The sequence below is a fragment of the Chiloscyllium plagiosum genome, chromosome 10 (genome assembly GCF_004010195.1).
Source record: "Chiloscyllium plagiosum isolate BGI_BamShark_2017 chromosome 10, ASM401019v2, whole genome shotgun sequence".
NCBI lineage: Eukaryota > Metazoa > Chordata > Chondrichthyes > Orectolobiformes > Hemiscylliidae > Chiloscyllium > Chiloscyllium plagiosum.
The window spans coordinates 12,037,742-12,057,433 of NC_057719.1; the positions used below are offsets into that span (position 1 = coordinate 12,037,742).

Sequence of the window (19,692 nt, forward strand, 5' to 3'; positions counted from 1 at the left end):
GCACACCACTGTTCACAGGCCTCCAGTTAAAAAAAAAATCCCTCTACCACCAACCTCTGTCTCCGACCTTTAAGCCAATTTTGTATCAAATTGGTTAGCTCTCTGAATTCCATGTGACTTAACCTTGCTAACCAGTCTACCATGCTGTTCTCAAGTTGGAGCAATACAAAATGTATTGTACTATAAGATTACAAACTAATAGGAGTCACTTAATTCATATAAGCAGGATTTCCTTTAATGGCACAAATTACATTTCCACTACAACTAATTTTGCTAAAACACAATTTAAAAAGATAAAGTCTATCAAATATATCAAAACTGGTTTCTCATCTATATAATTTGGAGAAACAATTCAAAGTCTTCCACTTTCTCTTCATTCAACTTGTGGATTATGCTTGAACAGGTATTCAGCCTTAAAAATTAAAAAAAAACATTTTAATATATTATTATGATTTGTCAATTCTGGATTAGGATAACAGAGTTAGAATATGCAGGTGTATAAGGGAGACACAACTTAATTAGGACAATGGTAACCTCTTTCTAATCGTATGATTATCAGAGTATTAGTTCTGAAAAATATTAGATAATCAATGATAATTGTTTGACTAGAATTCCAGGTGCCTACATTTCTTTTCTGAGAGAAATCAACAGAGTACTACTGACTCCTGTGATGCCATGCATATTTCTTCAGCAGAAGAGGCTAAAATGTTAATATTCCCTGAAGCATGGGAATAAAGATGTTGGGTACTAAATCTGATGTGATTTATTTGCTTCATAGCTCTATCTTCTGAAGAAGGGTTACACCTGAAACATTGACTTCTCCTCCTCGTAATGCTGCCTGGCTTGCTGTGTTCTTCCAACCTCCTGCTTGTCTATCTTGGATTCCAGCATCTGCAGCTTTTGATCTCTAATTAAGTTTGTACCACTGCGAAGCCTCGTCAAAGGATGCTTATTTTGAAGAAGTTCTCTACCTCCATCAGATGTGAATCCTGAAGAAAGGTTACAGCCGAAACAGTGAAACTCTCCACCTCCTGATGCTGCCTGGCTTTCTGTGTTCTTCTAGCATCCTGCTTGTCTACCTATCTTCTCTCATAGCTATTTAATTAGTCACAGTTATGTAACTTTCTCCCTCTCACACACACAGGCTCTCTTGCTCTCTCTCTCTCTCTCTCTCCCTCTCTCTCTCCACATATGCACAAACATAAGTCTATGGAGTGAATTTGCATTTACAGAATTGTATTTGCAGATACATTCTATTTTGTTCAGAAAGTACACAATCTGTAGGTAGTCAATCCGTATGGCATTTTATAAATTCCTACTTTGGAAACAGAACCAGTCTTACTCAAGATTGGAATATATACAGACTCTAACCTCACACCTTTAATGCACTGCCTGAGCTGAGATGTCACTTTTTTTAGAAAACCTTAAATTATCTCAGGAATTTGATTTGAAAGAAGTTCTGAGATTTACGTATTAATGAATCAAAACCTGCAACCTAATTTAAAAGATGAAAGACTTAACAGGAATTTAGGTTTGTTCAATATATTGCACCAGTAATGTTTTGCTATAAATTCTGTGTCCTATGAACATAGCTACCTGACAAAGGAGCAGTGCTCCAAAAGCTTGTACTTCCAAATAAACCTGTTAAACTTTAATTTGGTATTGTGTGATTTTTAACAGTTATGTAAGATATTGAATTGTTAGAAAACTGGTCATTTCACCCCCACACTGATCATGGCCATGCGCAGTATTGTTTACCATAAGTGCAAAGTCCTCACAGCTCAATACTCTGCATGGATGAGTCACTGTTGGTTTGTGTTCTAATAGAGGAGAGTAATGAACAAGTTTAAGGGGGTCGTGGCACGGGAATCACTATTTTGTTTCACTTACCAAGAAGTCAACTGGATCACTGGGCCTGATTTTGCAGCACTCAATCAGTCCCTTGGTTAGTGTTGGCATGACATTCTGCATTAAATAATTTCGTAATGGGACTGAATGGGCTTCAAGAAATTCCTGTTCTTGTCTCTTTACCTCCTCCAGGCGCTTGCTCTGTATAAAAATTCAAATATATTAACTTTTCAACATACACAAAGAGGTCATGGATCTAACCCATTTAATCCATCTGATTCACTAATGCCCTTTAGGGAAGGAAACCTTCTGTCTTTAACCAGTCTAGCCTAAAACTGACTGCAGAACCACAGCAATATTGTTGCCTGGCTTTCTGAAATGGGTTAGCAAGCCACTCAATTTACAGGAAATTAGGAATAGGCAACAAATGTGGGCGTTCATACCAACATGCCTTATCTTAAAAGAATAAAGAAAGGAAATGTGGATGGAGCAGAAAGGCAAAGTGGGTATAAAAGATCAGCCACAGTCAAAGTAAACAGAAGAAATCCCTCAAAAGGCCAAAGGTCCGTTCCTGCTCCATTTCTAATGTTCTTAATTATAAACACACATACACAACTTTGTGCTGTTGAAAAAAAATACATAGAGACATACAGCATAGAAACAGATCCTCCGGTCCAACTCATCCACACTGACCAGACATCCCAACTGGCCTTGTCCCATTTGGCAGCATTTGGCCCATATCTCTCTAAATCCTTCTTTTTCGTATATCCATCCAGATGTTTTTTAAGTGTTGGAATTGCACCTACTTTGTCAAAGCTTTTACTCTTGTGCTCATTGAGCTAATTCATAAGAATACCAGAGATATCAGTGTAAGGGGAATAAACCATCTAGACTGTATGAGGACAGTGCTGATTAGTTGCAGATGGCTTGGTAGAGATATTGCAATGGGCAATGCACCAAATAGATGATGACTAACAGTTAACTGCCAAGTTTGTTTAATATTTAACTTACTTAGGTTGACTCTGGTCAAGACATTGCCCTGAGAAACTTACCAGAGAATGTTGTTACCTATTAGACACAGTTTATTTACATGTCTGTAAAGAACAGAATGGAGTGTAAGGTTATTTGTAGCATCCAAAAATGTGCAGGTTGGTGAATTAGCCATGGGAAATGCAGGGTTACAGGGATGAGAGGAGGTTTGGGTGGGATGCTCTTCAATGGGCCAAATGGCCTACTTCCGCACTGTAGGGGTTCTATAATACCTATGTGTGTGGATGTGCCATACTGCAAGTGCAACTGACTCATTTGTGTTATAGGCAGACCATTCTTCTGGCTTGCCAGCAGCATCCTATTAGCCTTCCAGAGTAAGCCAAGGTAGAGTGGCACTTGAAGTAATGACTACTCTGATCAGGTCATATCTCACTGTATATTGCACAAACTCATAAATAGGCCATAAGCCAAAGACCCGCGCAGAACCTGAGAAGTGCAAAATAATAAGGAAGAAATACTGAAGAATCAGATTTTGACTCTGAAGCTTCTGAGATCACTAAGTTCAGTTTTCATTCAAATATGAAGGATGTAGTCATTATGTTTGATCATGATTTGTGAATGTAAAAAATGAATTGAATTACATGATAGCTATATTTGCTCATTAGGCACAACAAAACTTGTAAAAATAAAAGGAAATATGTCAAATGCTGGTAAACTGGAATAAGAACACAACTGCTGAACTTACATGGCGTCAGCATTTCTAAAAAGTACGGAGTGTAACATTCTTGGCAGATACCTTTCAAGGGAGCAGTTTGTTAATATACTGTTTTAAAAGCAGCACTGAAAAGATTTTATTTGAAAATGAGAAAATACTTACATTAGAGATGTGAGACATATTAGCTTTAGATACCAATTCTAGTCTGTTGGGGATAGTAATGCAAGACATTAATACGAATATGTTATGCAATGATTAGAATGAGGTCAGTCAAGTGGAGGTCATAGAATATGAGCTCCCTAACTGGGGCTGTTAATCTGGTCCAATCTGGGAGTCCTGGCTGACAGCTCTAGACAGGAGTGTCAGAGGTTCTATCATTCTGAGAGCTGGCACCTAAGGAAGCTGGATCAGTGTCAAGGACTTTCATAGTGTAAATAAAGGGTGACTTGGTGATGGGATACTGGCCTCTATGGTGTTTTCTTTCATGTTACTTATTACAGAGTGAAAAGTATATGAGAAATCAATCAAAGTAAATTGTGTAAGTAAATGTCAAATTATGGAACTGGACTAGTAGATGTAATTTGGAGGTTAATAATTATGAATGATGTTATTAACTGTTTTGATTGTCAGAACCAAAAGATTTGTTTATTTAAATATCAAGTGGATAACAAAAACCTGAAGGCAGGGAGAATTCTACACAGGATAGTCCTCATGAATTTCAGCCTGGTAGCTGTTAGTAGGACATAAAGGCATAGAGAGAAACTTTACCCATTGTAACATAAATATCAGCAGTTATGGATCTGCTGACATCGTTTGTTCTTTATTAAAGAGATGGCACTGTAGCTGATCAATTTACCTTCATAGTTGGAGAAAAGCAAAACGTAGAAAGATAGCTTCTGACAGTGATCAAATGGCATATTTTGATGCCCAGTTATATTTTTTCTGAGTATCACGGGCTACTGCGGATATTGGGTCTTATCTGAACTTGCAGTATGTTCCGTTTGTGAATACATTTCCCCCACTTACCCATTCCTCCCAGCGTGCCATTTTTTCTGCAGCTTCCTCTGCTTCCCTTCGTTCTCGCTCTGCAACTTCAGCAGCCTCTCTGGCCAGGCGCTCATCTGCCTGTCTGCGTTGTAGTTCTTTCAGCTCCTCAGGCGTTGGCCCATAGTTCTTAGCAGATCCCACGATTTTAATAATATCATCAATGACTGGAGTGTTTTCAGCATCATTGTCTTGAGAAACATCTGAAAGGAACAGTTATAGGCTGCACTTCAAGTTTTCTTGTACATTCACTGTAATCCTCAACACAGTTGAAAATTTCTGTGTTGGAAATTGCATTTCAAATGCATATAGCTGGCTAAAATGACTTCTGCATTACATGTCTTTCCTTTATTTCATGTGTTACAATACAGGGTTAACTCCTCTGCTAATTTAAACCCAACACACATAAAAGATTCACCCCGTGCTATAATTTGTGAAAATTCGAGAGGTAAAGAACTATCCCAAAGGTTACTATTTAAAATAAAAGTTAACAATTTTAACTAACAAACAACTATTTACAACTCATTTATCTAAACCTATCTTTTACCTTTCCTTCTACAATACTGGTCCAATAAAACCCCCGATTAAGATTTACTGAAAAATTCTAATTCCATAACCAGCCAGCTGTCGAATCTTTTCTTGGTTTCTTCCTCTGTAAATTTACTCTCCAGGTCGGTGTCGATCTTTGTTCCTGTGCAAACTCCTTCTCCAGGTACCTGTCAGAGAGTTCTTGCCAGCAGCCTACATTGGTTGGTCTTTTAGAAGTCCTGCCCCAACTGTTCAATTTTTCCCGGTCTTATACGCCAAAGCATTGGATCGTTTCATTGTTTTAATATTGTCAAAATATCAAATTCAAACTTGATTGGAGTTTAGTATCTTGGGGCATAATTTAAACTGATTGGCCAAATTTGAATTTGTTTTGTCTCAGAGCAACTCCTAGCTGCTGAACCAAATGTTACATTGTAAATTCTCCAGCACTCTGTGTGCTTGCTAAGTCCTTCAACTCTCTTAAAGGTACACTACCCCTTACACCTTCATAACACATGTTCTTAATTACATGCCTTTAAACATTTGGTTGTTGGTATCACATCTGTATTCATAAACTTTATCACTTATTCATATTTTACCTATATTTTGTCAGTCCTATCAATAGACACCACTACTGACCATAAAACTCAGGCTATTAATCTACATTTCTTTTTCTTTGTGACACTGACGAACCTTCTGTATATTTCTAGCATTTAAGTGTCTTATTTCAGATTTTTGATACTCACTGGTTTATTTTAAACAGAGATCACACTCTAATTAGATACATCCTTTGTCATGGAAATCACTAGTTATAATTCTATCAGAGCTAAAAGTAAAACATATATTAAAATGGGCAAATATATTTAAGAAATAAATGCAAAAGCATCCAAGATTTTCCATACACATTGTATCTTTACAGACAGGACTGAAGACAGCTGAGATACTTCTCCTTTGGGAGGGAGAGAAGGAAAATCAAAGAAAGTCCTCTCGAGTGACGGAGTTTAAAAAATGCATTCATATAGTGTTCTTCACAACATCAGGACATGTGATTTCACTACTTATGAAGAACATTATTTTTAGATTTAGATTCCCTACAGTGTGGAAACAGGCCATTCGGCCCAATCAGTCCACACTGACCCTCCGAAGAGTAACCTACCCAGACCCATTTCTCTCTGACTAATGCACCTAACACTATGGACAATTTAGCATGGCCAATTCACCTGACCTACACATCTTTGGACTGTGGGAAGAAACCAGAGCACCCAGACATGGGGAGAATGTGCAAACTCCATACAGACAGTCACCCAAGGCTGGAATCGAACCTGGGACCCTGGTGCTGTGAGGCAGCAGTGCTAACCACTGAGCCACCGTGCCGTCCAGATTGTTGATATGCTTATCTACCTCTTTAAAATAACTCCCCCACTGCAATTTGACTTGTTCAATTAATAGCCTGGTTATTCATAGCACATATCATGATCTAATTGGATGGTATAACAGGCTCAATGGTCCATAGCAGTTCCTATTTTCCTGTCAACTGTGAGCTTGGAAATTCCTTGTTAGTATACTGGTTATTATCCCCACTATCATGGAGGAGACTAGAGTTTAATCCGCTGAAGGGGAGTGGCTGATCTTTGTGTGATGGACTTTCCGTAAATAAGGGTTTCTTTTTGGGTGCTTGTGGCACATCAGTAGAGTCCCTGCATCTGAGCAAGAGGTCTGAGTTCAAGTCCCACCTCTTCCAGATGCGTAATAACATCACTGAACAGGTTGATTAGAAAATATAAAATATATCCTTGAATTTAAAATGAGTAATTCTAAGTGAGACCCTCCTGTGCTAAAAGTTGAGAATGTGATGCTGGCAAAGCACAGCATGTCAGGCAGCATCTGAGGAGTAGGAGAATCGATGTTTCAGGCATAAGCCCTTCATTAGGAATAGGCTCAAATCCAAAACCTACCTACCACAAATCTAAAATCTCCAGAAACAGTTACTCCTACTCCTTGGATGCTGATCTGCTGTGCTTTTCCAGCACCACACTCTCGACTCTGATCGCCAGCATCTGCAGTCCTCATTTTCTCTTAATCATTTTAAAAATACAACAACGTTTTGAACAGTTAACATCCACTCCTGGACTAGTACTAAAAAAGATGGGAAGTTAAATCATGCAAAATGTCAAATAGCTACAGTCACAAGGCAGCAAACCATGGGTCCCAGGTGTGACACAGAGCTGCAAGTTGGTTGGCAAGAAAGTCTTGATGGCTGGTAGCAGGAGAAGCTTGAAATAGATAGAAAAAAAGGGCAGGGGGAAGAGCATAAGTGGAAGGACAAAATCTATGAGTGTAGAAGTGAGTGTTTTGTATGGGAAAAACATCAATGTTTGTTATCTCCCTTTAATACTTTGCAGGGCTTGTTTGTGTATGCGGAAATGTAGAGATCATTAAAGTTTGCTATAGAAGACTTAGAGTCTAGAAAATGGGTAAGTTCGAGTAAAACAAACAGCATATTTTATCTGGGACCACATCCTGAAGTCCTCAAGAGGGCTTATAAATGTTGAAATCTACACCTTCACTTGTCCAGCTGTCTGGCTTGCTCTGTTCTTCCAGCCTCCTGTTTGTCTACCTTGGAATTCAGCATCTGCAGTCTTTTTTTTATCTCTAACCACATCATTCCAAGCTAAGACATTTTACTTGGTGGCTACATGGAGAATGATTAATATCAACCACAACTGAAGAGAAAATATTCTAATATTTCCTGTAAATGATATCATGATTTGGTTTATTCAACACATTGGTACCATAAACTGTAGGTAAAAAGAATACAAGGCAATACATTTTAAACATTTGTCTGCATCTTTGTCTTATGATTGCTCCACCAGAGGTGGCATTTAAATGAAAAGGAAGACAGGCTATCTTCATTCAATGCTCACCATATTCATTTGTTTTTCCCCAATGTTTAATAATGCTAACTTTCAGCAAAGGTTAAGTTAAAAAAAAGGAAATGATATAGGGCAAATTTCTGGGCATTTACTCCCTGAATTTAGGCAGTATCATGCTTCAAAGAAGACAAGGTAAAAACAATGACTGCAGATGCTGGAAACCAGATTCTGGATCAGTGGTGCTGAAAAAGCACAGCAGTTCAGGCAGCATCCGAGGAGCAGGAAAATCAACGTTTCGGGCAAAAGCCCTTCATCAGGAATAGATGAAGGGTTTTTGCCAGAAACATTGATTTTCCTGTTCCTCGGATGCTGCCTGAACTGCTGTGCTTTTCCAGCACCACTCTAATTCAAAGAAGACAAGGCTATTCAAAATGTATCAGTAAATAGATTTAACAATGTCAATTCCACACTCAATATTTGCAATGTCCTTAGTAACGTCAGACTGTAAAGGATTGGAAAATGCAGTTTTCTGAATAAACCAGTCCCACACCCCAGTTTAATACAGCTCAAAATACTCTCTGCAACATTAAGTTGGATGAATAGAATCTATTGGTTGTTTTCAGTTCAAGCTCATTGCCAAACACACAGCTGACCATCCAAAAGGGCCAAACAAGTACTAGCCTGAGCAAATCTCAGAAGTGGCAGCAACAACCAGCAAGAAAAGGGAGCCACAGACTCCTGAAAGACACCATACAACACACACCAGGCAGCAGATATGGCCAGGAACAAGTGTTGGCTCCAGTAGGTGGCCCACAGCCTGATGAGTAGATTGCCTGGCAGCAATCTCCTCCACTTCCACTTTCAGAGAGCACACTACAGGAGGCACTGTAAGTCGAATGCTCCTTTTTAAAAACATTTTGAAATGTATTTTATTTTAACAGTTATTTGATTTATCAATGGCAGAATTTAACGATTTAAAGTATAGAATTTCAACTTAGAAGGTTCACATATAACATGTTCGTTATTTTTCTAATGAAGATCCTACAGAAACTAATTCCAGTTTTAAGATTTGTTCCTATGGGAATCAATGCCTTACTTAAAGTCGCAATTTTTAAAAAATGTAATGCCAACTTTGTCTGAATGTACATTGCATGGCCTGCTCCTAATCATATACTTTATGTTAGTAACTTAATTGACATCTATCAAGCTTACCAATGTGCACAGGATGAATCTCAATCTCATCAAAATAATTAAGGAGTGTTTCGTCTTCTGTATTTTGTTCCCTATACTGGGCAAGATGGCGCATGAACTTGTCTTGTGTATAGTGGGTTCCAACCACAAGGCTCTCTGGCAGGTTTAAAGCACGATTCTTCAGGAACTCATTGGAAGCTTCCAAAGAAAAGATGTATTCTGTGGAGAAAAATTATAGAAACTTGAATTATTGCCATAGAAATGATATGCGAAAGGTCAGAAGAATGGGAATTTTTAAAATAAGTTACCAAGACAGTTTGAAGGCGGTATGGATAATAATGAGGACAAAGAAATAGTCAGAGGTAGCCTTGTTGAAATTTAAGACGTCAGGAGGAGAGAGAAGGTAAAGCTATTAGCGTTTAACTGGGTTTCAGAATTTCCACGTATGATAAAATTGAGTAATTGAGGCTTGCAGAGAAGTCAGAGAAGAAGGGATTGAGGTCTTCAGTGTAAGTGAATTCCACAAGGATGAGGAGTGAGTCATGACAGATTCAACTTTCAATGATGTATAAATACTGTGGCGTTTTCACCGGTTACCTTTGAGGGTCATCAAATGTCCATTTAGGAGTTAAGATGATGTAATGAAATGCACTATGGGATAGATTATACAGATGGAGAGGGTAAGCTTGATAGTCTAAATGACCTTTGCTCCCTTAACTTTATTAATTTGATCAGCAACAGATAAGCGTCTATAACTGAAGATTATAGTTTCTGTTGGTACTTAAAGGTTGGCAGTAACAAAGAATAAAATATGACAGATATTATTGACATAGCTTTACAAAATCCTAAATGCAATGAATTATTGCTAACCTGGAGTAATTACTTTGTCATATTGAGGTGATTTATTCAAGGTGGTTTCTTCTTCCTCATCTTCTTCAACTGTCAATAAGACAAGACACATAAGGATTAATTTAGACACTGGCGAATGCTAAAAGGCTTAGTAATGTCTGTGCTGCAGAGACACCGAAATACTATTACACACCTCTGGGTTTCTTTTTAACCACCCCAAATCATCCATATGACAAAGTAAAAGTAAGAGAGAGGGAAGATCCAAGGAGCAGGGGAATCGATGTTTCGGGCAAAAGCACTTCATCAGGAATGAGGCTGTGAGGTGAGGGGTGGTGGAGAGAGGGAGTGAAGAGATAAATGGGAAGGGTGGGGCTGGGGGAAGGTAGCTGAGAGTGTGATAGATATATGGGAGAGGGGGTTAATGATGATAGGTTGGAGAGGATGGTGCAGTGGATAGGTGGGAAGGAAGATGGACTGGAAGGACATGAGGGTGGTGCTGAGTTGGAAGGTTGGATCTCGGATAAGGTGGGAGTAGGGGAAGTGAGGAAACTGGTGGAATCCATTTTGATACCATGTGGTTGGAGGGTCCTGAGGCAGAAGATGAGGCGTTCTTCCTCCAGGCGTCGGGTGGTTAGGGAGTGGCGATGGAGGAGGCCCAGGACCTGCAAGTCCTTGGTGGAGTGGGAGGGGGAGTTGAAGTGTGGGGTTATTTGGTCCTGGAGATGTTCTCTGAAGCTTTCTGTTGAAGTAGGCGTCCTGCCTCTCCAATGTAGAGAAGACTGCATCAGGAGCAACAGATACAGTAAATGACATGTGTGGAAATGCAGGTAAAACTCTGATGGATGTGGAAGACTCCTTTGGCGCCTTTGATGGAGGTGAGGCAGGGGGAGGTCCGAGTGCAGGTTTTACAATTCCTGCGGTGGCAGGGAAAGGTGGGTTGGTGCTGGTGAGGGGAGTGGGTTGGACCTGACAAGTCACGAAGTCTTTACGGAAAGTGGATGGGGTATGGTGGGGTCCGGTTGTAGGTGGTGGAAGTGGCGGAGGATGATGCGATGCAGACAGAGGTTGGTGGAGTGAAAGGTGAGGAGCGGGGTGGGGGGAGGTAGTTCAGTCCTTGTTGCGGTTGGGAGGGGTATATGGGGTTCGAGGGCGGAGATGTGGGAAGTGGATGAGATGTGCTGGAGGGCATCCTCAACCACTTGAGAGTGGAAACTGCGTCTTTAAAGAGTTTATGCTCGAAATGTCGATTCTCCTGCTCCTTGGATGTTTTTCCAGGACCAGACCTTTTGACGCTGATCTCCAGCATCTGCAGACCTCACTTTCTCCTGAGTGCACTGCTGAACTGCTTTGTGGGAGCTCTGCAGTGTTCTCAGAACAATCTTCGAGTAATACAGTCATTGAGTCATATAGCGTGGACCCTTGGTTGTCCATGCCAACCATGTTCCCAAATCAAACTAATTCCACTTGCCTGCATTTGACCCATAGCTGTCCAAAGCTTTCTTATTTGTATACTTTATCCAATTGTTTTTAAATATTGTAACTGTACCTGCATCCATCACTTCTTCTGGCAGTTCATTCGACATACAAAGCACTGTCTGTGTAAAAAGGTTGCCCCTCATATCCTTTTTAAATCTTTCTCCTCTCACTTAAAAAAAAGCCCCCTAGTTTTGAACTGCCACTCGAGAGAAAAGATACTTGCTAGTCACCTTATTAATTTTCAAGATTCATGGTGGTTAACCTCATAATGATGAGGCACATTCTCAAACATCATACTATGTGACAATTAGCAGTGGAGGAGGTGAGTGTGGAGACAACTACAACTATTCTGGATAAGTCATTTCTGATTGACTTATCTGGCCGAGAAAGCAGTAAATGCAACACCAATTCCTCGGTTCTTGACATTTCCACGGTTCACTTTCACTGCATTACTGACAATCACAATGGCTATAATGCAAAAATCAAAATCGTCATCAAATAAATATTCCAAGTCAAATTAAGCATGTCATTTGCACCAACTAATCATCCATGCTTTCCTTCAGGGCCTGTGTTCTTTATTCTTTCATGGGATGTGGATGGCACTGGCAAGACCAACATTCCTAATTGCTCTTGAATTGAGTGATTAACTTGGCCATTTCCGAAGACAGTCAAAAGCCAATTGCTGTGGGTTCGAGTCACATGTAGGCCAGAATGAGTAAAATGGGCAGATTTCCAACTCTAAAAGGGATTAGTGAACTCGTCTTTTTAAAAACAGTAATCAATGATGTTTGATATAGTCACCATCCAAAGACTAGCTTTATATTCCAAAACAATTCAGACTTTGATGTATTTTGTTTATAAATTAACCAACTTCCAAATGGAAAAGGGGATAGATGTATGCATTTACACAAACAAACAAAGTCTTAGCCCACAGATCCCATTGCAGAAATGTCTTTTAAAGGGTTGGGTTAGTGGAAATGACGACCATTTAACCCAACCCTTTAAAAGACATTTCTGCAATGGGATCTGTGGGCTAAGACTTTGTATGTTTGTGTAAATGCATACATCTATCCCCTTTTCCATTTGGAAGTTGGTTAATTTATAAACAAAAAACATCAAAGTCTGAATCTTAAACAGGATAAAGGTAGTTTATGCAAAATTACTGTTATAGTTATTCAAGTAAAATTCATAGTTTTACTCATGATATACACATACAAATTTTAAAAGTAGGCAAGGATAAAAGATGTTCATAAAGATGAAAGTAAGATCAGTCTCTATGATTATGGCAATAAATTTGGGTGATGTGGTTGTATTGGTTGAATAATTAATAGTATATACAAGTTGTGAAATGTGGGTGTGAGATTTTCAGCAGTTCAAAGCATGTCACAGAACATAGAACACAAAAAGTCATTCAGCACCTCATGAGAGGTATGAGTCTTAACAAGGATTGTTGGTATGTGTATGGTGGGAGTGGGTCCATTGTGTCTGAAGCTACAGTTGGTAGGATGTGGTATTTGAGGATGCATTCACTCACTCCTCATTGTATTTCTTGTCACACTACATTGAGGTCCTCAGAGGGTGATACCTGGCATTGGTTACTGGGGTTAGCTGGTCCCAATAACTTAGCAAAGTTCACCTGGAAAGCCTGCTTAACCTTTGTGGATTGATGACATCACTTCTTCCCTCTACTTCCTATACCACAGCCTCCAGTGTAGCTTCAGAAGAACATGGAGCCTGTTCTCTGCTAATTGCATGTCGCATGCTGTTCAGGGCTGTGCCTCATCATGATGAGATTATAGAGGCATAGAGTCATAGAGATGTACAGCATGGAAACAGACCCTTCGGTCCAACCCGTCCATGCCGACCAGATATCCCAACCCAATTTAGTCCCACCTGCCAGCACCCGGCCCATATCCCTCCAAACCCTTCCTATTCATATGTCCATCCAAATGCCTCTTAAATATTGAAATTGTACCAGCCTCCACCACATCCTCTGGCAGCTCATTCCATGCATGTCCAACCTTTGCATCTCTAAGTTGCCCCCTAGGTCTCTTTTATATCTTTCCCCTCTCACCCTAAACCTATGCTCTCTTGTTCTGAACTCCCCGATCCCAGGGAAAATACTTTTTCTATTTATCCCATCCATGCCCCTCATAATTTTGTAAGGTCACCACTTAACCTCCGATGGTCATGGGAAAACAGCCCCAGCCTGCTTAGCCTCTCCCTGTAGCTCAGATCCTCCAACTCTGGCAACATCCTTCTAAATCTTTTCTGAACCCTTTCAAGTTTCACAACATGTTTCCAAACAAGTTCTGGGCTGAATTAAACTGCTCAGTTAGAGACCCAACAGTGGCCTAGCCAATGTCCTGTACAGCCGCAACATGCCCTCCCAACTCCTGTACTCAATACTCTGACCAATAAAGGAAAGCATACCAAACGCCTCCTTCACTATCCTATCTACCTGCGACTCCACTTCAAGGAGCTATGAACCTGCATTCCCAGGCCTCTTTGTTCAACAACACTCCCTAGGACCTTACCATTAAGTGTATAAGTCCTAAGATTTGCTTTCCCAAAATGCAGCACCTCGCATTTATCTGAATTAAACTCCCTCTGCCACTTCTCAGCCCACTGGCCCATCTTGGTCCAGATCCTGTTGTAATCTGAGGTAACCCTCTTCGCTGTCCACTACACCTCCACTTTTGGTATGTCATATGATTATTCAGCAGTCACCAAATCAAATTCACTTTTAGAATTCTTTCAACATCTTGCTTCAGTCAACATGCACTTCTCTTTAAGTGGCTCAAAATGGCTTTAGCTGACTTTATATTGCCACTATCAGAAGCAACATTTGCAGCATAATCTCACTTCAGAATACCCATAACCATTTTCAAAATCGTGGCACAAGTTTCTCTGTTGTTTCTCATTTCTCCGAGTTAATTCTTTGTGTTTAATCCTTACCATTAGATGGCTTTGTTTTCTAATTATTTGTGTTGGTTTCTCATTCATTCTGTCACTTTTTCTCTCTCCTATTCTCTGTCATAGTCCCTCATTATCATCCCCTGTCTCTGTGCCTCACACATAATTTTTCCTCAACTATTTCAATATTTTTAAAAACCAAGCCATACAGCAAAATAGTGTGAATGAGGGTCAGGGTCATTAGCTTCATCTAGAATATGCTGCACTGAACAACAAGATTCACATTGTTATTTTCTAGGGATCTGTTTCTCCTTTGTTTATTTTTCTGCAATAGACAGAAATAGAAATAGAAAGAATTAGAAAGTTGGGGAATTGAGAAAGAGAATAGACACTGGGATGAAGGCTGCAAAACGGAAAAGGGGCATATGGATGATGTTCATGTCTGTTGCCTCCAAAATTGGCAACTTTTAAACTTCATGCTACTTTTTATTTAGCTTAGCTTATGGAATGTGGGCAACACTGACTAGGCTAGCATTTATTAAGCATCTTTAATTGCTCTTGAGAAGATGCTATTGAACCACTTTCTTGAGCCACATTGCAGTCCCAATAGTTCAGGTACATCATCAGTATTGTTAGGGAGTTTTAAGTTTTGATCCAGCATCAATGAAGGAACACGGAGATAATTCCATGTCAGGGTGGTGTGTGAGTTGAAGGGGAACTCAAAGAGAGTGATGTTCTCATGTGTCTGCTACTTTTGTCTTTCTAGGTGAGAGATGTCGTAATTTTGAAAGGTGTTGTTAAAGAAGCCTTTATGTGTTACTGCAGTGCTTCTTATAAATGGTTTACGTGACTGCCATTATGCATTACTGATGGAGGGAGTGTAATTTCTGCAACAGGTTGGGATGCTAATCAAGTGGGGATACTTTGTCCTGGAAGATTAGATTAGATTAGATTAGATTACATTACAGTGTGGAAACAGGCCCTTCGGCCCAACAAGTCCACACTGACCCGCCGAAGCGCAACCCACCCATACCCCTACATTTACTCCTTACCTAACACTACGGGCGCGCTGTGAGGCAGTAGTGCTAACCACCGTGCCGCCCACTGTAACACTCAAGATGTTGAACATCTTGAGTGTTACAGAAGTTGCACTGCTCCGGGCAAGTGGCAAATTTTCCATCAACTCACTGAAAAATAGCAATGGAAGGGATATGATTTTGTTTATTAAACATATTAACAAAAAGGTGTTCTCACAGGATATTCCTTAGTTTGCACAACATATAAGTATCTCTGCCTTACTCTAATCAACATCAATACAATCCTTTGGGCTGAAATGTGAAGTTGCACTGTGGAGAGATTGAGTGAATCCTTAGAAGAGTATAAAGATGGTAGGAGTATACTTAAGAGGGAAATCAGGAGGACAAAAATGATACATGAGATAACTTTGGCAAATAGGGTTAAGGAGAATCCAAAGAGTTTTTACAAATGCATTAAGGACAAAACGGTAACTAGGGAGCAAATAGGGCCCCTCAAAGATCAGCAATGCAGCCTTTGTGTGGAGCCACAGGAGATGGGGAGATACTAAACAAGTATTTTGCATCAGTCCCTACTGTGGAGGAGGACATGGGAGATATAGACTGTAGGGAAATAGATGATGATATCTTGAAAAATGTCCATATTACAGAGGAGGAAGTGCTGGATGTCTTGAAACGCATAAAGGTGGATAAATCCCCAGGACCTGATCAGGTGTCCCCGAGAACTCTGTGGGAAGCTAGGGAATTGATTGCCGGGCCCCTTGCTGAGATATTTGTATCATTGATAGTCAAAGGTGAGGTACCGGAAGACTGGAGGTTGGCAAACATGGTACCACCATTTAAGAAAGGTGGTAAGGTCAAGCCAGGAAATTATAGACCGATGAACCTGATGTCAGTGATGAGCAAGTTGTTGGATGGAATCCTTAGGGACAGGATTTACATGTATTTGGAAAGGCAAGAATTGATTAGGTATAGTCAAAATGGTTTTGTGTGTGGGAAATCATGTCCCACCAACTTGATTGGGTTTTTTTGAAGACGTAACCAAGAGGATTGATGAGGGCAGAGTGGTGGACGTGATCTATGTGGACTTTAGTAAGGCGTTTGACAGGTTCGCAAGGTTAGATCTCATGGAATACATGAAGAACTAGCCATATGGATACAGAACTGGCTCAAAGGTAGAAGGCAGAGGGTGGTGGTGGACAGTTGCTTTTCAGGCTGGTGGCCTGTGACCAGTGGAGTGCCACAAGGGTCAGTGCTGGGTCCACTACTTTTCGTCAACTAAATGATTTGGATGTAAACATAGGAGGTATAGGTAGTAAGTTTGCAGATTACACCAAAGTTGGAAGTGTAGTGGCTAACAAAGAAGGTTACCTCACAGTACAACAGGATCTAGATCAAATGGGCCAATGGCTGAGGTGTGGCAAATGGAATTTAATTTAGATAAATGTGAGATGCTGCATTTTGGGAAAGAAAATCTTAGCAGGTAGATATGATAGTGAAGAAGGCATTTGGCCCGGAAAGGCCATTTGTCATTCCCATCTTGGAATGGACACCAGCAGTCTGAATTGGTTGGCCAATGAGTGAAGAAGGCATTTGGTATGCTTTCCTTTATTGGTCAGAGTATTGAGCACAGGAGTTGGGAGGTCATATTGTGACTGTACAGGACATTAGTTAGGCCACTTTTGGAATATTGCGTGCAATTCTTGTCTCCTTCCTATCAGAAGGATGTTGTGAAACTTGAAAGGGTTCAGAAAAGATTTACAAGGATGTTGCCAAGGTTGGAGGATTTGAGCTACAGTGGGAGGCTGTACAGGCTGGGGCTGTTTTCCCTAGAGTGTCGGAGGCTGAGGGGTGATTTCATAGAGGTTTATAAAATCATGAGGGGCATGGATAGGATAAACAGATAAGGTCTTTCCCCTGGGATGGGGGAGTCAAGAAGTGGAGGTTATAGGTTTAGGGTGAGAGGGGAAAGATATAAAAGAGATCTAAGGGGCAACTTTTTCACACAGAGGGTGGTGTGTGTGTGTGGAATGAGCTGCCAGAGGAAGTGATGAAGGCTGGTACAATTGCAACATTTAAAAGGTATCTGGAAGGGTATATGAATAGGATGGGTTTAGAGGGATATGGGCCAAGCGCAGGCAAATGGGACTAGAATAGGTTGGGATATCTGGTTGGCATGGACGAGTTGGACTGAAGGGTCTGTTTCCGTGCTGTACATCTCTATGACTTTATAACTGCAATTCTATTATGAAATTATTTTAAAGTGCAATAGCTCACCACTGAAAAGTTCCTTGGTTTGTAAGTATGTCTTAGGATAGCCATCAAGAATAAAACCCTGGTTCTGGCAAGGCATCGATGACAACTTTTCCTTCATAAACTTGATGACAAATCCATCATCCAAACGACCTGCAAAGTTGACAATGAAACAGTCCATCAGTTAGAATGCAGAGGGAAAAGTATCTATCATAAAAAACTAAAGTTGTTAGCAAAGCATATCAAATCCTAAGTTGCATGGAGATGTTATGTACAAGGCAGCACATTTATGTTGAACCTTTATAAAGCCTGATTAGGCCAAAACTAATATATAACAAGGGAATTCAGTACAGACTTAGTAGAATGATTCGTTGGACAGAATTTAGCTACCAAGTTAGACTGGAGAAGCTGGATTGCTGTTCTTAGAATAAAAGAGTTTCAGAGAAGATTTGTGGAAAGTGTACTAGATATTGATTGATTTAATTGAATAAAGTAGACAAAGGAAAGCTATTCTCACTGACTGATAATGCTAAGACTAGGCAACAGAGGTTTTAGCTTTTGGGTAAGTTTTAGTTAAGGGATACAAGTGGAATTTGAGGAAGAACTTAAGATAGTGGCAGTGATATGGGACTCATTGCCTATAAAGGTGGCAGCAGCAGAATTTATGTAAAAGTGAAATTGGGTTGACACTTGATAGTAATTCATTTGAAGAGAGAGAGGGATGGAATGGGAAAACAGGATTGACTGAATTGTCAGCATAGATTTGATGGGTTGTGTAAGTGTGGTAGACTGACACTTTAAGAGTTTGATTATGTGATGCAATGACATCATCCATTTTGGGTGAGAGGCAATTTAGTCCAACCTTGCTACCTGCAGAGCGAACGTTTCCTTAATAGCGTTCCTGTTATTCAACATTTCACTCTCCTGGTCCTTTTTGAAATGCAACAATTTGGTGTTAGTCAATGTTAATGAAATAGAAGGTCAGGAAAGAATCAATGAAAGGAACTATTGATTTGGAGCAGATAGTATGGGAAAGTATTTAATTGGGGGAGGGTGTTATTACAAAGCTATTAGGCAGGAACTGGTGCGCCTCGAATAGAAACAGATATTCTCAGGGAAATGCACAACAGAAATGTGGAGGTTGTTTCGGACCCACCTGCTGATAGTGCTGGACAGATTTGTCCCATTGAGGCAAGGAAGGGATGGTAGGTTGAAAGAACCGTGGATGACAAGGAATGTGGAACATCTAGTCAAGAGGATGAAGCAAGTTTAATTAAGGTTGAGGAGGCAAGGATCAGACAGGGCTCTGGAGGGTTACAAGGTAGGCAGGAAGGAACTGAAGTATGGACTTAGGAGAATGAGAAGAGGCAATAAAAAAAGCTTTAGCTTTTAGGGTAAAGTTAAGGAAAACTCGAAGGCATTCTACACTTATGTGAAGACCAAGAGGATGGCCAGCATAAGGGTAGGGCCAAAAAGGGCCTGAAGAAGGGTAGGGCCTGAAGAAGAGCTCATGCCCGAAACGTCGATTCTCCTGCTTGGATGCTGCCTGACCTGCTGTGCTTTTCCAGCAATATATTTTCAGCTCTGATCTCCAAGATCTGCAGTCCTTACTTTCTCCTTGCGGGTAGGACCAATCAGGGATAGTGGAGGGAATATGCCTGGAGTTGAAGGATGTTGGGGAGGTCGTTAATGAATACTTTGCTTCAGTATTCACTACTAAGAGGGACCTTGACTTTTTTTAGGATAGCATGAAACAGACCAATATGCTTGAATGGATTGATGTTAAGAAGGAGGATGTGCTGAAAATTTTGAAAATCATGAGGACAGATAAATCCCCTGGGCCAGACGTGTTATTCCCTAGGTTATTACAGGAAGTGAGGGAAGAGATTGCTGCACCTTTGGCAATGATCTTGGCACCCTCACTGTCCACTGGAGTACTGCCAATGATTCGGGGTCGGCAAATATTATTCCCTTG

At 40.3% G+C, this 19,692-nt stretch overlaps 1 protein-coding gene across 2 annotated transcripts in view; it reads right to left on the reverse strand.

Annotated features, from left to right (window-relative positions):
• Window positions 1–228: 228 nt before the first annotated feature.
• ak7b (adenylate kinase 7b) overlaps window positions 229–19,692 on the reverse strand; it is an 81,127-nt gene continuing 61,663 nt past the window's right edge. For both annotated transcript variants that reach the window (XM_043697056.1, XM_043697055.1), the window contains 6 exons: window positions 17,742–17,870; window positions 10,060–10,128; window positions 9,211–9,408; window positions 4,580–4,800; window positions 1,891–2,049; window positions 229–412 (listed from right to left, as the gene is read on the reverse strand). In XM_043697056.1, coding sequence (XP_043552991.1) covers window positions 374–412; window positions 1,891–2,049; window positions 4,580–4,800; window positions 9,211–9,408; window positions 10,060–10,128; window positions 17,742–17,870 — 815 coding nt within the window. In that variant the 3' untranslated portion in view covers window positions 229–373. The remainder of the gene's footprint in view (window positions 413–1,890; window positions 2,050–4,579; window positions 4,801–9,210; window positions 9,409–10,059; window positions 10,129–17,741; window positions 17,871–19,692) is intronic.